The 14,794-nt window shown below is 36.4% G+C and overlaps 1 protein-coding gene across 7 annotated transcripts in view; it reads left to right on the forward strand.

Moving 5' to 3' along the window:
- The window catches only part of HELZ (helicase with zinc finger), a 137,644-nt gene that overhangs the window by 106,940 nt on the left and 15,910 nt on the right, over positions 1 to 14,794 (forward strand). For all 7 annotated transcript variants that reach the window (XM_054573059.1, XM_054573058.1, XM_054573063.1 and 4 more), the window contains 6 exons: positions 433 to 623; positions 2,335 to 2,542; positions 7,389 to 7,468; positions 11,388 to 11,958; positions 12,362 to 12,602; positions 13,411 to 13,927. In XM_054573059.1, the coding sequence (XP_054429034.1) occupies positions 433 to 623; positions 2,335 to 2,542; positions 7,389 to 7,468; positions 11,388 to 11,958; positions 12,362 to 12,602; positions 13,411 to 13,927 (1,808 nt within the window). The remainder of the gene's footprint in view (positions 1 to 432; positions 624 to 2,334; positions 2,543 to 7,388; positions 7,469 to 11,387; positions 11,959 to 12,361; positions 12,603 to 13,410; positions 13,928 to 14,794) is intronic.

The following is a 14,794-nucleotide window of genomic DNA, read 5'->3' on the forward strand; positions in this document are numbered from 1 at the left end:
GTTGCAGAATTATGCTTTTAAAATAATAATTGTTTATCCTTTACTTTGTATGTGGCTTTATTACAATTGCAACTCAAAACTTTATTCTGAATAATTGTATATATTTTCCTAGTCTTGGCAGAATGTTTACTGAACTTGTATATGGGTGTATGGTTTTCTCTCTTGAAGGACACATTTCCAGCCTCAGAAGATTTTTAAAAATATGTTAGTTTATAAAAGGAATACTTTGCGTATCTCAGGCTAGTTTTAGGGAACATTTTTAAACGGTTATGGTTTCTAAATGTACTTTACTCTTCCACACAATAATTCTTTGATTGTGAGATATCTTATAGCAAACGAGGGAAATATATATTGCTGTCGGGTGATGTGAATTATTTTTGTCTAGGTTAATATGTACAGCTATTGAATATATTCTTTCTCTTTATTTTTCAGTTCAGCCCAATCCTTCTGTACTTATTGGCAACCCCATTAGAGCATATACTCCTCCACCCCCTCTTGGACCTCACCCAAATTTGGGGAAATCTCCAAGCCCTGTTCAGAGAATAGATCCTCATACTGGGACAAGTATTCTTTATGTACCTGCTGTCTATGGAGGGAATGTAGTTATGTCGGTGCCTTTACCTGTAAGTGGATGTTTGAGATACTTTTTATTGAATAAAATAAAATAGGCTCCATTAAATTAGTGACTATCCCAAATGGTGTCATACCAACCTTTTTAAAAAAAAGTTTTCGATAACTGTTTATTTCTTTTAAAGCAGTTCTTACCTTTAATCTTCCAATTTTGAAGTGATCAAAGAAATGTGCATTGTTACTTATAATTTGTTACTAGGTTGTCAGTAGCTCTGAGGAAATCTGTAAATTGGATATTTTGATTGAGAAGGCTTCGTATTGTTTTAAAATATTTTTACTGGAGAAATTGGGCTGAAAGTTATCAGAGATAGTAAATTGGTCTCTTATTTTGTACGGTGGTGTTTTTCTTTTATCTTTTGCATTTTATTCTTGTATAATTCACTAACCCTTCCTAAGAAATACAGTTCTTTGGAGGAGGCAAAGAGGCTTGGATTAGTCTAACTCCCTTGGATCTAAATTTATCTGAGAAGTTCCACACCTTATGAAATCTTACTAGTATACTTCAAAATATTATTAAATCCTTTCTAAGACTATGATTTTTAGAGGGCTTCCATCTTGTATAAAACCCATTTTCTTTCCTTTAAAATATTTGAATATTTTGGTAATTTTGGTAATTTGCTGATATACGTTTTCCAAATTCAGGAATTTTAGCCTAGAAGGCCTTTCTTTCACTTACGGCAAGTACTGTAATTTCAGGCAGAGGTGATCATTGCCAAGGATCTTTGGTACCCCTGCCCACATCCCCCAAATTGAGAAATGCCGAGCTGCAAGCATGCTTCAGCCACACTGATCAGGATAGTGCACAAGCACAGCAGCCAGTGAGAATAACTGTCAGGGAGGAATATGTAACTCATGCCCACTCCCCACAGACTTTCAATTTTAGCTGAGTTATGTCTTCCCAGACAGCCTGGCAACATTATACATCATCTGCTTTAAATAGTAAGTCCCTTAGGATTTATATTTCATTTTACTAGGTCAAAGAGGCTTTTATTATATAAGATTTCTAAGAGTCTGCATTTAGCACTTATAATAGGGGCAGTAGCTGAAGTATCATTGTATTTATCTCTTTTTATGTTAATATGCATGGATTATATATATACACACAACAAAGAAATTTTCTGTTTCTGTAATTTAAGGGAAGAGATGAATTAATCAAAAGCATTAATTTAAACTAATGACTTTTATGAATTTTGCGTCTCATAAATGAAGGAACATGGTTTGGTTATTCATATAAAGTTGGAATACATATTTTTTGAGTTGAGGCTCCTTAGACTAAATTGTTTCTTAATTTTTCCCCTATTATTCTCTTATTCAGCCGATTAAACTCTCTATACACTTAGGACTTTAAAAAAGATAATTTTCATGGTAATTTATATACATTCATATTGAGGGGAAATGATTCAAGTCTATAAAATAATTTAATGCTTTAAGGAATAATTACCAATTTTAAGTCCTCAATTTCTTCCTAACCTGTAAAATGATCAGTTTTCCCTTATACACTAAAGCTTCAGGGAGCCATTTGAGGCCATTTGAGATGTATCAGTAATTCTATCAGTTGTTATCGTTAGCATTGACTTTGTAGTTACTCATTTCGATAAAATTAACATCTCCGTGTGTGTTTGCTTTTTCCTAATTACAGCACTGCAGCAGTTTGCCTTTCAAAATGTGCATAGTACAATTATTTTGTTTTTTGTAATAACTTAGGTACCATGGACAGGATACCAGGGTAGGTTTGCAGTTGATCCTCGAATCATTACGCACCAGGCAGCGATGGCCTACAACATGAACCTCTTACAGACACATGGACGGGGGTCTCCAATACCTTACGGCCTTGGGCATCATCCACCCGTCAGCATAGGGCAGCCACAAAACCAGCATCAGGAGAAGGATCAACATGAGCAAAATCGAAATGGTGAGTTGCTTTTCTGTTCTCATGTTTCTAAACTGATGATATGCCAAGTTGTATCAACATATATAAAGTTCCTGTAACAGTATGATTGTTAACTTGTTTATAGATCATAGACCTCTTTGAGAAAACAATCTGACATAAAAACTATGAATCTTCTCTCCAGAAGATAAGATACGTACACATATACAAAATTTGTATGTAACCTACCACTTAGGATTGGTTTTACCAATTTCCTGAAAAAATATTAAATTTTAATATTTAAAGTGTTTTACTTTTCTGAAGGAGAGAGAGAGAGATTACGAGACACATCGGTTTTTGTTGTTCCACTTATTTATGTATTCATTGGTTGATTCTTGCATGTGTCCTGACCAGAGATTGAATCTGCAGCCTTGGCGTATCGGATGCTCTAACCAGCTGAGCTACCTGCCAAGGCCTGTACTTAATGTTTTAAGTGGTAGTCATTTAAAATTGAAACAGAAACCTCTCTTTTGCCAAACATTTTTGTTGACCCAAAATATTTTTGTAGTATACAAAACATTAATGCTCTTGTGGCAATATTTGATGTAAAGTAGTTTCTTATGCAAGTCACAGTTTCTTGTCTTTTAGAATTGTAAATAAGAGAAAATTACCGACTACATTTTTTAAATTTGGACTTATTGAGGTATAATTTATATACTGTAATATTCACTCTTTTAAAATGTACAGTTGTTTTCGACAAATATACAGAGTTGTTAATCACCACCAAATTCAGGATACATATTTATATGACCTCAAAAATTCCTTCATACCCCTTTGTGGTCAGTCTCTTCCAGTCCCCAGCCGCCCTAGGCAGCCACTAATCTGACTTTTGTCTCCAGTATGTCATAAATGGAATCATAGAGGATGTAGCTTTTTTTGATTTGGCTTTGTTCACTTAGCTTAATACTGCTTTCGAGATTCATTCATGTTGCCTGTGTCAGTTGTTCTTTTTTACTGTTCATTAATATTCCATTACATGAGTACACTACCATGTTTTTATCTGTCCGTCAATTGATGGACACCCTAGTTTAATTTCTAATTTTTGGCTCCTAAGCTGCTATGGATATATGTTTGAACATATATTTTCATTTCTCTTGGGTAAATACCCAGAAATGAAATATTATAACTATAAGGAACTGCCTTACTGTTTTTTAAAGTGACTGGACCATTTTTCATTTCTATGTAATGTATGTGATTTCCAGTTGCTCCACATTCTTATTAGCACTTGGTATTGTCATTCTTTTTAATTTTACCCTTGCTAGTGGGTATCTGATAGTATCTGATCATGGTATTAATTTGTGTGTTCCTAATGACTAATCATGCTGAGTGTCTTTTCACTGGGCTTATTTGCCATCTGTGTATCTTTGATCAAGTGCCTATTCTGATTTGTCTTACTATAGCATAAGAATTATTTATACATTCTAAATATACATATTTAATTAAATGTATGTTTTGAAAATGTTTTTGCTGAGGATATGGCTCACCTTTTCTTTTTCTTAACAGTCTAAAAATTTTTGCCTAATTCAAGATCACAAAGATCATCTATTTTTTTTTTCCTAGAACTTTCATAGTTTTAGTTCTTACATTAGGTTCATTATGAGTTAATTTTTGTATATGGTATGGGGTAAGGATGAAAGGGTTTTAGTTGTTGTTTTGTTTTTGCATATGTATTTTCAGTTGTTTCAACACCATTTGTTGAAAACCCTGTCCTTCCTCCATTATACTAACTTGGTTTCTTTGCTGAAAATCAATTGACCACATATGTGAAGACTTTTGTTCTATTGATGCATATGTTTATATTTGTGCCAAATATGCTGCCTTGATTACTGTAGCTTTATAAATATCCTGAAATCTAGTAGTGTAAATCTTTCGACTTCATTCTTCTTCAAAATTGTCTATTTCAGGTCCTTTGCATTTCAATATACATTTTAGAATCAGCTGTGAGTTTCTGCAGAAAAAACCCTGCTGGGATTTTGATTGGGATGGTGTTGAATCTGTAACTCAGTTTGGGGAGAATTGTCATCTTAATAATATTGAGCGTTCTGATATATGAACAGGGCATGTCTCTCTTAAGGTCTTTAATTTCTTTTTTTTTAGCTGAAAGATTAATACACATATTTAGTGTTATAATTTTCCTCCTTAGTAGTATGCCACAAATTCCAATGTTGTTTTTTTTATACAATTATATACACTTTCTAATTTCTCTTGAAATTAGATCCATGAATTATTTAGGAAGGTGCGTTTTATTTTTCAATTATTGGGGATTTTCTAAGAAATTTTCTGTTACTGATTTCTGCTTTAATTACATTGTACTAAGAAAATATGTTTTGTGTGACCTGAATCCTTTTGAATTTACTGAGATTTGTTTTATGACCCAGGATATGGTCTCTCTCTGTAAATTTTCCATGTGTATTTGAGAAGAATGGAATGCTCTCTAAAAGTTAATTAGGTCAAATTGGCTGATAGGATTGCTTAAGTCTGCTATATCCTTGCTGATTTTTTGCCTACTTTTTAAAAAATAAATATTGAGAGAGGAATGTTGAAAGGAACATGTATAAAGAACCCATGGACAAAGCCAAAGTGGGAAAGGTTTGGGAGGGGGAGGGAGGCAGGAGAAAGTGGTGGCAGGAAAATGGAGACAAATGTATTTGAACAATAAAAAATAAAATAAAAAGAATGTTGAAATCCTCAAATATAATTGGAAATTTGTCTTTTTTTTTTTTTTACTTGATGCATTTTGAAATTAGGTACTTAAACATTTAAAATATTGTGCTCTTGATTAACTCATTTGTCATGATGGAATGAACAGTCTTCTTTATCTCTGGTAATATTCTTTGCTCTTGAGGTCTACTTTGCTTAGTATCAGTAAAGCCACTTAGCTTTGTTTTGACTGGTATTAGCATGGTATATCATTTATTGACCTTTTTCTTTTAATCTGTGTCTTTGTATTTAAAATGCATTTCCTTTAGGAAGCATATGGTTGGCTCTTGAATTTTTTTTTTTAAATCTATGATAATCTCTTTCTTTTAATTGGGTTATTTAGACCACTTATACTTAAGGTGATTCTTGATATATTTAGGCTTGATTTTATAATCTTGCTCTATCTGTTTTTTTAATTTGTCCAATCTGTTTTTTATTTCCTTTTTCCTTTTACTCTGCTGTCTTTTGGATTGAGTATTTTTTTATGATTCCATTTTTATCTCCTTTGTTGTCTTATTAGCTATAACTTTATTATTTTTGTATTTTCTTTAGGGGGTTTATAGTGCACATCGTAAACATATCACAGCCTATTTTGCATTTTATATTTACCACTTCATATACAATAAAAGAACCTTATAATATTTCATTTTTTTCTCTCCTGGCTTTTATGATATTGTCATAATGCATTTTACCTTTACATATGTTACAAGCTTCAAACATTGTTGTCATTTTTGTTTAAACATCCAAGTATCTTTTTAAAGAGTTCTAAATAATATTTTGTGTTACCCATGTAGTTAGCATTTCTGATAATCTTTATTTATTTCTATATATTCATTTGGTACAATTTTACTTTTGCCCAAAGGAGTTCTTTTAACATTCCATATAGTACAGGTCTGCTGGTGATGAATTTTTCAGAGAAATCTGATGTCAACCTTATCTTTGTTTTTCTGTATGAAATGTATCCTTTTTCTCTGTATGCTTTTAAAAGTTTCTTTTATACTGGTTTTAGTAATTTGATTATAACATTTCTTGGTGTATAGATAGTTTTCCTCAGGATTCTTGTCTTTGGGGTTTGTTGAGTGTCTTGGATCTGTGGGTTTACAGTTTTCATCAAATTTGGAAAATTTTGACCCTTTATTTTTTTAGAATTTTTTCCTGTCCTAAGCTCCTTCTCTCTTCTGCAGGCATTCCAACTACCTATATATTAGTCTGCTTAAAGTTTCTCCACATTTTAAGATGCTCTCTTCATTTAAAAAAATTATTTTTCTTTTTATATTTCATTTTACATTGTTTTTATTGTTCTGCCTTCTGCTTCACTGTGTGTTTCTTCTGCATTGTCTAACCTGCTGCTAATTCATCAGTGTACTTTTCATCTCAGTCATTGTAGTTTTTATTTCTTGTAGTAGTAAGGCTATTCTGGCATGATAATTGATTATACAGTTTTTGGTGGCATTTCTAAAGGAATGTTTTTGAACAAGAACCAAAATCAAGGATTCTTTCAAGGAATTTAAAATATCCAGGAGTTAATTGTTATATATTAAAAGCCTTTCCCATACATGAAGTAGCGTTGTCTAAGTACAATTGTGATAATTTTAATCTTAATTTTGCTTTTCTACTATTTATCTTTCACTTATATTTAGTTTGATATCTATTACTTTTAAACAGTATAACTACACTTCTTTCAGAGTATCTTTATTTGGTGTAGATTCCTTTACCAAATTAGATTGATACGTTATTTGGATTTTGCCTAATTGCATTTGTAAATGACCAAATTTCTGAGCCTTTATACATACGCAAGAATGTCAGGTTTTTTCTATGTCTAGTTTAAGAAATTAAGCCTGTGAATTCCTGGAGATTGGAAAATTATCTTTGGAATTATTTGATATTTTAAGATTATCCCTTTATTAAGCTTTTGCCTTGTCAGTGAGGTTTGCTATATTTATAAATTTTCTTTCTTGCAGAGAAACTGCCACTGAAAATTTAAGAACAAAACTCAAGCATTAATATAAATCAATAATAATGGGTGAAAAATATTTAAAATACTTTACTTCTTTTGTCTAATAATGGATAGTCATTGGACACATAATATCCACTGGAGACAATTTATAAGAATTTTAAAATATTTTCTTAGGTAAAAGTGATACAAATAATCCTGGACCTGAAATTAATAAGATTCGAACACCAGAGAAAAAGCCTCCAGAGTCAAAACAGGTACGCCGCTTACGCATAGTGAACGCATTGTTCTAATGGATTTGGAATCTTAATGTTTTAAAAAAAAGGCATTTACCTTTTTATTTATTTTTTTATGTTTATTGTTTCACAGTGGTCTGGTGGGTCATGTTACTCTCCTTCCCTCCATCTTTTCTTAGGCTACATTATTAACATCAGTTTACTCTTCTCAGATTGTGATATTCGGTGATAGACTTGAATTTAGAGACTTTCTATGCTACAGTAGTAAATGAAGACATAGCTAAAAGATGAGTTACTAAAAATTGTCTCATAATGAGAAGAGCTGTGTAGTGAGGAAGAAGGAAGAATTAACTTCCTCAGAGGAAGGAAGCCTTAACTTTCTGAAGTCCCTCACCCTGTTCTCTCCTCACCCACTGAGAAATCCTTTACTCTATCCATTTGTTCATCTACCTTCACTGCTTCTGTGCTTGTGAGCCAGTTAGGGAAAAATTCAAATTATTGGCTGAATTAGTACCACTGGAAATTTATGTTTCCTAATCTTAGGGAACCCAAGGGGCTCTCCCACATTTCTTTTACATGTATCTTGCTCCTGTTGCCCAATTTTCTCTGCAGCTTTTCTCATGCCTCATTATCTTCCCCCTTCTATTATCCTTATAATCAGGAGACAACCTGGCCTCAGACTTCTAGCATGAGGATTCACCCTGTTAACATAAAACCTTACACTTAACCACTTTGCTACATCCTTGAGCATCCTCACTTCCTTATCACCAGTCTCAGAGGAGGAGTTCCCACTAAAACTGTTTTCTCTCCCTCTGGTCACCTCACAGGCCTTGTCCCTTCTCATTTATCTTTAGATTCTTTCTAGCTACTGGTTCTTCCTCCTCAGCCCATAAGTAAATTGACTGATAGACTGTCTTTAAAAAAGACACTTTCTTTGACCTTCATCTTCTTACAGCTACTAACCTAGTTTCTTCTTCCCAGCTCACCTTTTATATGCCTCTTAACAAACACAGTCTAGTATCGGGCCTCAGCATTTCGCCTCCTCTGTTGCATTCTAAGGGGCCAAGTGTTGTGAACACGCCTTAGTTGTAGGCTTATTAGACTCACTTATCTTTGGTGTTCGGCACTATTTTCTACTTCTTTCCTCTTGACCATCTTATTTCTTCTTCATTTCTGTGACACACATTTCTACTTTTCACAACTCACTCTAACATGACCTTCTTTCCCTTTGATAAGTTCCTGTCTACCTCCTTCCCATCTGTTCCTAGTCCTTAAGCTGGCGTTTCTCAGGTTCCGTTGCTGCCCCACACCTCTCTGTGCATACTGCAGTTTCTCTTTACAAACTAGTCCGTTTCTGTGATTTCAAATACCCGCTCCTGAGAATGATTCCCAAATCTGTATCGGCACCCCCAGCTTTGCTGTAAGCAACTGCTCTCTAGATTCCGTTTATGTCCCATAAGCAGCTCTGACTCCGTTCCCACAGCCGGGAGGAGCCCGTGCCCGCGGGGGGCGGTGCACCGTGAAGGAGGCAGCCAGGGGCTTCCCAGTAGAGTAAGAGAGCAGCGGCAGTGAGGGTGGGGGTCCTGTGTCTTTGGGAGGGGAGCAGGGGGACAACACAGTGGGTTAGTCAGGGCTGCGCGGTGGCAGCGGCAGTCGGAGTTGGGGGCAGCTTAGGACGAAACCACCTCTCAGAGTCGTAGGTCCTCTCACAGCACCTGAAGCCAGGGTGCCTGAGTGCCTTTCATACCCTTGTTTTTAAATTTCCATTATGATCCTTCCCTGTTAGGAGACTCAGCAAACTGATCCTTTCAACCCTGATTCTTTGTCCTGTGGAAGAAAACTTCCCAGTTCTCCTTGAGTTGGGAACTCAGTATTAGGAGGAATGAGATAATTTAATTCTGGTAAAACTAGACTCAGATTCCTTCAGCTCTTTCAGCCTCCTATCCTGCCTAGCCTATCATAAAGTAGCATGTCTTGATCTAAATTTCTATGGTCCTGGCCTAGTTACCTGTCCATGTAAAAGCTGGAAATGAAGGTGGCAATTAAAACACTGGCTTATTCACAAACAACCTTGACGTCTAATCATGATCTCCTTCATGCAATCAGAGTATGCATATCAACAGTCCTTGGAAAGGTATATATCAGCTGAATGTAGCTTTAGTCTTTAAAAAAATGAAGATTTATGGGGCAAAATGTTTATTTATAAAGAACCTTAATTGGATTCCGAGACATTTGAAGAGCAGGCATTGCAGCAGCTTGGGCCAACTAGGACAGAGTTGTCATCCTTCTCATTTCTTTTTCTAGACAATTTGTATATACCTCGTAATTTGAAGGACTAGATGTATACAAATTGGCCCAACATAATGACAGTCCTTTTAAGTAAGTAGTAAGTAGAAATGAGAGTGCACTTGGGCTTGGTTGGCACATAGCTTGCTTGTCAGGGGTACCCCAGCTTCAGTGCAGTAGCTAGCTACTTGTTCTGTGTTCTTGGGAGTGGCCCATTCTATGTCTAACTTGAGAGCTGTTGGTGAAGCAAGTTCTCCTCGGTGACCATTTCAACATTGAAGTACCAAAACAGCTCATTGAGTGTTTTGACAAAGATGGAAAAGAAAAATTGCTTCTTTCTGCCTTATATTTCATTTTTCACGCTGTCACCATTTGTGATGAGACTCATATTTCAGAAGGATGACAGCATTCCCTAGCTTACAGACCTTTGAAACTTGCCACAGTTTGAAGGATTAAAAAATGTTTATACTCAATATTGAATCATTCAAGTCTGAGTGTGATTGGGCTCTTGTAGCTTCATTTGATGTCAAGAAGGGGAAAACTAACATAGAAACAAAACAAGTAAAGTTATGGCTCTATGTACACAAACCTTCTCATGCTCTTCGGATCTGCCATACTCTCTCCACTTTTGTATGAGCTATTATCTTTACCTAGAATGTCCTTCCCACCCTGAAATATTCCAGCTCTTTGAGCAAGATCCAACTCAAATGCTATAGTCTCTGTGAAGCCACTTGTAATTTTGCCAAGCGCTAGGATCTCATCATTTCCTCTTACAGCCCTTCTAATTTTATGTTTATATGTTGGCATCCTCTACTGGACTCTTAGCCAGGGCTTAGCAAACTTTTTCTGCAACAGACCAGAGAGCAAATCTTCACGCTCTGTGGGTCATATGGTTTCTGTCGCAACCACTCAACTCTGCCATTATAGTTAGAAGACAGCCATAGCCAATAAGTAAATGAATGAGCATGGCTGTGTTCCAGTGAAATTTACAGAAATCTGTTGAGCCGGAAATGGCCTGGGGGGCTTGCTTGGCCAACCCCTGCTGCTCTAAGCTCTTGAGGGTACAGACTGAATCTTCTCATTGCTTTTTAATCTCCAGCATCAGGCACAACGCCCTTGGTAAGCCCTCAAAAATGTTTATGGAAAGAATAAATGTCAATAACTAATGTCAAAAACTGACAACCAAATTGCTTAATATTAAGGTGATATATAAATTATTTGTTCAAGTTTTCTTAAATTAATATAGGTGTCTTTGGAGAAAGAGATATGTAAAAACAATAAAATCAGAAGGAAAGAACACATTTTAATGATTTATATCAGAAAGGAATAAATGGTTATCTTCCAAGGAAGAAAGTGTGAAATTAAAAATAATGTTTTTTAAAGGAATTCAAATGGATATGCTAATAAAATGGCAGTATCTCTTCTTATGACTCAGACTTAGTATGTGGTTTATCTGTTTCATCTTTCCTAATTTAAAAAAATAATTATTTCCTAATTTGAGTGTCAGAAAGTGATTGATTGGGTACCTTGCAGTCTTGCTATTACTGATAAGAATGTGTGATATCCTTAAGACATGCTAGGGGTGGGGAAAAGTGGAGAGCCACAGGGTTTGGATTTTTCTGCTGTTAAAAAGCCTTCTTATTTTTTTTCCTAGATTGATTTGGACTCAAATCCACAGAACAGAAGTCCTGAATCACGTCCTGGTGTTGTTTATCCCAATACCAAATTTCATCGCAAAGATAATCTCAACCCAAGACACATAAATCTTCCCCTTCCTGCTCCCCATGCACAGTACGCAATCCCCGGTCGTCACTTTCATCCCCTTCCCCAGCTACCAAGACCACCATTTCCAATTCCACAGCAGCATGCCTTGTTAAATCAGCAGCAGAATAATTTGCCTGAACAACCAAATCAAATGCCATCCCAACCAAATCAGGTAGTGCAGCAGCAGAATCCTTTGAATCAGCTGACTCAGCAGCCACCTCCTCAACTTTCTCCAGCCTATCAGTCAGGGCCCAACAGTGCTTTTTTTAATAATGCAGTTCCTCATCGACCACAGTCGCCTCCTGCAGAGGCTGTGGTTCCTGAGCAGCAGCCCCCTCCCATGCTGCAAGAAGGCCACAGTCCCCTGCGAGCCGTTGCGCAGCCTGGCCCCATTCTCCCTTCACATCTGAACAACTTCACTGATGAGAACCCCCCAGGATTGCCTATAGGGGAGGCTCTAGGTAAGTTCTCTTGTCACTGCTGAATGTGACAAATTCAGAGATTATGTATCTAAAATGACATGTATTATACAGTATTAATGTGGACCAGGGTTGATTCATTTCTTTAAATAATGCCAGCAAAACCTAAACACTTAGTGTAATACTCAGAATCTAGTTCCACATGCTATATAATATTAAGCATCCAGTCGATGCCAGCTTACATGATTATGTAGCTAAGGAAGAATCATCATCATCATTACCATGACTCCAGTTACTGGCAAATTTAGGAAACATTGGCTTTCTCCAAAACCCAAACTGTAGCCATTTCTTTGTGAAGGAAATCTGGTTGTAAAAACTCTTGAAAAAAGTTAACTGGAAACCCCACATGCATGAAGACTTAAACTTTTCACAAATGTTTTCGCAGATCGTATGCATGGGAGTGTGGCCCTGGAAACATTAAGGCAGCAGCAAGTGCGGTTACAGCAGTGGAACGAGCATCATGCCTATCTGAGTCAGGGCAGTATTCCATACTCACACCATCACCATCCTCACCCTCACCTCCAGCATCTTCCTCAGCCACCCACTGGGTTACATCAGCCACCAGTGAGGGCAGACTGGAAGCTCCCCAGTGGTGCCGAAGGTGAAGCAGAAACAACAGTTTCAAGGTATTTCAGCAACTAAAACCAGCCTCTGAAACGTGACCTACCCACTCTTTTTTTTCTTGAATGTTGCCCTATTAGGCTCACGTTGGAATATTGTCCCCAGAGAAATTGGATGCTGGCCTTCTGGGCACATGCTACACAATTCTGTTGATTGACCCTAAAATACAGAGAATTAGTTTAGAAGTAACTGTGCAAATCTAGGCATGGATAGTCTACTATGGACCGTAAATTAACGGAGCCCTTTGCTATGCAGACTCTCCTAAAAAAGAAACACCATCCTACTCAGTTGTGTTTTTTTTTCATACTCTGTAGCAATACTTAGGAAGAATGACTGAAGGCAGAAGTAAATCAGTGGTTAAAAGTTAAAAATGATAAATATATTACTAATTTTTTTCTGGTAGCACAGAATTCTGCCTTCTTTTAACTACAGATTCTTTTGAGTGTTCAGTTCTGACTCTAAACTTGTTTTTATGGCCAGTGTTATGTGAATGCTTTGAAGTATTTCTTAATCCCTTCTGAATAAGGTTCACCATTATGGTGACCTTTTATCACTGCCAGTTATCAAAGGTAGAGAGGAGGACAGTTTTTCATACAAAGAGAAAAGAAAGAAATCAGATGCTTGGGCATACTTAGTGTCTTCAGTTCAGCATCTGTTGAGTATTAATGCTTGTATTTGAGATTAATTAACATTAGTTCAAATTATGTACTATGATTTTGTTCATAGAAATTGCACGTGTCATTGACTGAGCCTTCCTGAATGTGCTGGAACCTTTCTTCTGTTTTCTCCTCCTATTTCATCATCTTTATGTAGGTTGCAAGGCTTACTCAGAGAACTGTCTAATCGTGATCAAAGTGAAGCACGGGAACTAGCTGAAATGCCACCACCTCAATCAAGACTTTTGCAATATAGACAAATTCAGACCAGGAGCCCACCAGCAGTCCCATCTCCCCCTTCCAGTACAGACCACAGTAGCCACTTTTCTAACTTTAATGACAACAGCAGAGACGTTGAAGTAGCCAATAACCCAGCATTTCCGCAGCGTCTACCAACCCAGATATTCAGCTCGCCTTTCTCGTTGCCATCCGAACACCTTGCCCCGCCTCCCTTGAAATACCTGGCACCTGATGGAGCATGGACTTTTGCTAACTTACAACAGAATCACCTAATGGGGCCGGGTTTTCCCTATGGCCTACCTCCGTTGCCTCACAGGCCGCCGCAAAACCCTTTTGTACAAATACAGAATCATCAACACACTGTTGGTCAAGAGCCATTTCACCCATTGTCATCTCGAACAGTATCTTCTTCTTCGCTTCCTAGCCTAGAAGAGGTAAATGCCTTTCTTTTCCTATTTTTTTTTGAGATTAGTTGATTGTAAAAAAATACCAGTATTTATTGATTTGATAATAATGGACAGATGTTATTGAATTTAATAGTCTATTAAAGCTAATCTTTTCTTGGAACTTACTTTAATCATCTTCCCCCTCCCTGTGATTCCACCCCTCTTAAGTGGTATATTTTACTTTTTAGAATGGTCGTTATTGTTGAACTATGAAGCCCCTTAGAGCCTTTACTGTTATTTTAGAACATTTCACCATCCTACTGACTTGAAGAGGGAGGCTAGCTTAGTCCTTTCTAACCTGGGGAAATAGCTTTTAGTGATTTATCTTTTTGCTTAAGTCACATATGTTAATTACAAATTTGTTCATTAGAACTTTCTGTAGAGGTTGGCTTTCTCAGCCAAGTGGCCAGTTCCAAGTTCCGTGCTCTTCATCCTGTGACTCATCATGGTGGTTTCTTAGAGGAGGCAGGTGATACCAAATGATACACTGATTCCCAAATGTCAGAATTTGCAATGTTTAACATAGAATTGACTCTGTTAAACTAAGCATTTTAAGGTAAATTGAAATTTTTTTATCTTAAACTACGTAGGAATTTCCAAAGAGCATCACTGATATAAAAATCTCAGTAATTCCAGATTACAAAGCTTCCAAAACAGTGTGCCATTTGGTATAGACTATAAAAACTTGCTGAACTCTTTATTAGCTCTAATGGGTTTTTTGTGGATACCTTGGGATTTTTTCATATAGAAGAGAATGCCATCTGCAAATATAGCTTTGTCCTTCCTTTCCAACCTGGAAGTCTTTTATTTCATTTTCTTGTCTAATTGTCCTGGCCAGAACCTCTAGCATAATGC

This window comes from Pteronotus mesoamericanus, unplaced genomic scaffold (genome assembly GCF_021234165.1).
Source record: "Pteronotus mesoamericanus isolate MK-2021 breed Mesoamerican mustached bat unplaced genomic scaffold, CSHL_Meso_final contig_246, whole genome shotgun sequence".
In the NCBI taxonomy this organism is placed as follows: domain Eukaryota; kingdom Metazoa; phylum Chordata; class Mammalia; order Chiroptera; family Mormoopidae; genus Pteronotus; species Pteronotus mesoamericanus.